This window comes from Salvelinus sp. IW2-2015, unplaced genomic scaffold (assembly GCF_002910315.2).
Source record: "Salvelinus sp. IW2-2015 unplaced genomic scaffold, ASM291031v2 Un_scaffold14256, whole genome shotgun sequence".
In the NCBI taxonomy this organism is placed as follows: Eukaryota; Metazoa; Chordata; class Actinopteri; order Salmoniformes; family Salmonidae; genus Salvelinus; species Salvelinus sp. IW2-2015.
The window spans coordinates 1-1,382 of NW_019955511.1; the positions used below are offsets into that span (position 1 = coordinate 1).

The 1,382-nt window shown below is 40.0% G+C and overlaps 1 protein-coding gene across 1 annotated transcript; it reads left to right on the forward strand.

Moving 5' to 3' along the window:
- The first annotated feature begins 83 nt into the window (after window positions 1-83).
- On the forward strand, window positions 84-1,376 carry LOC112080264 (putative glutathione hydrolase light chain 3). Its single transcript, XM_024146000.1, has 3 exons — window positions 84-191; window positions 330-443; window positions 572-1,376. Exons 1-3 carry the CDS (start codon window positions 99-101, stop codon window positions 716-718), a joined length of 354 nt encoding a protein of 117 aa, XP_024001768.1. The 5' UTR covers window positions 84-98; the 3' UTR covers window positions 719-1,376.
- Window positions 1,377-1,382: the final 6 nt, after the last annotated feature.

Sequence of the window (1,382 nt, forward strand, 5' to 3'; positions counted from 1 at the left end):
CTCCAGTTTGAACCTTGGCTGGTTTGTTTTCTGAGAATACCTTTTGGTCTGAAGATTTATCTCRCTCTCATTTTTTAGGTAAAAGGCCTCTCTCTTCTATGTGCCCAACTATTATCTCTGACAAAGACAATAGAGTGAAAATGGTGGTGGGAGCCTCTGGTGGAACAAAGATCACCACAGCAACTGCCCTAGTAAGTTTTGATCCATACACATAAATGTCCTCTCTAAAACTGATATAGCCTATACTAACACATGACATCCATCTATCCTTACATAGTGATATTGTGATGAATCAGAGTGCAAGAAGCTTCCTTTTCTCATTTACATAGGTGATTCTGAATACCTTGTTCTTTGACTACGACCTGAAAAAAGCTGTGACACTACCTCGAATTCACAATCAACTCAACCCAAYTATGACTGTAGTGGAGGACGGCTTTGAAAAGGTGGGTAATTCTGAACAATATCGCATCGTATATTGTTGAATTAAAAAAATTGGTTTCGTAACTCTGGACTTTAATCTGTGTGTGTGTGTTTATTTCTGTGTTTATGTATGTGTGTGTTTGTGTAAAAGAGTGTATTAGATGGCCTGGTAAAGAAGAACCATGTAACAGAGCTGCTGATGACTCCTGATTCAGTGGTGCAGGCGGTGGTGAGACAGGGGGAGCGGCTTTGTGCCGAGTCCGACCCCAGGAAAGGGGGCTATCCAGCGGGCTACTGAGTCTTACCTCACCTCTTCCTTCCCAAACCTGGAGTGTACCTCCATAAAGAGGCAGGGATTGAGCTAAGTATCTGGAAAGACACGAAAACAATTCCTCCTCAAGGTGACACAGCCACTCTCTTTCTTCAGCTGAAATTCATTTCAAGATGTGGAAAATGACTTTACTCCACATCAATACCTCCTCCCTTCACACCAAATAATCGGCGGCATTTCTGCTTTTATTTCAGCATTATTCATTATTTATTTTTGTGTTTTGAAAAGAAGTGAGGTTGCAACTCTGAAAGTGGCATTTTTTAAATCCTAGCTGTAACAAGAGATCATCATTATCGATTATCCTGAAGATGGAAGTTTATTAATGCAGTGGGGTAGCAGAAAGCTGGACTGCAACTTTCGATTCCTGCTGGATGTAAATACCAATGGGCCAGAACTTTATGGACGCCATGAATCTTCTGATATACATTATGAAATAGWTTGCCTAGGAAATATTAGCCAACATATTAGTCAAATTACTCTGTGATGATGAGCGATCATTCTGTTTGACAGAAAAAGAGCCATTTATCTGAGATTTAAGGAAAGCAATGTTTTAGGGGAGAATATGAACACCAATATGGAAGGTTGTCAAAGTAGTTTGTCTGTCCATTGAACAAATCAAATGTAGAGAAAT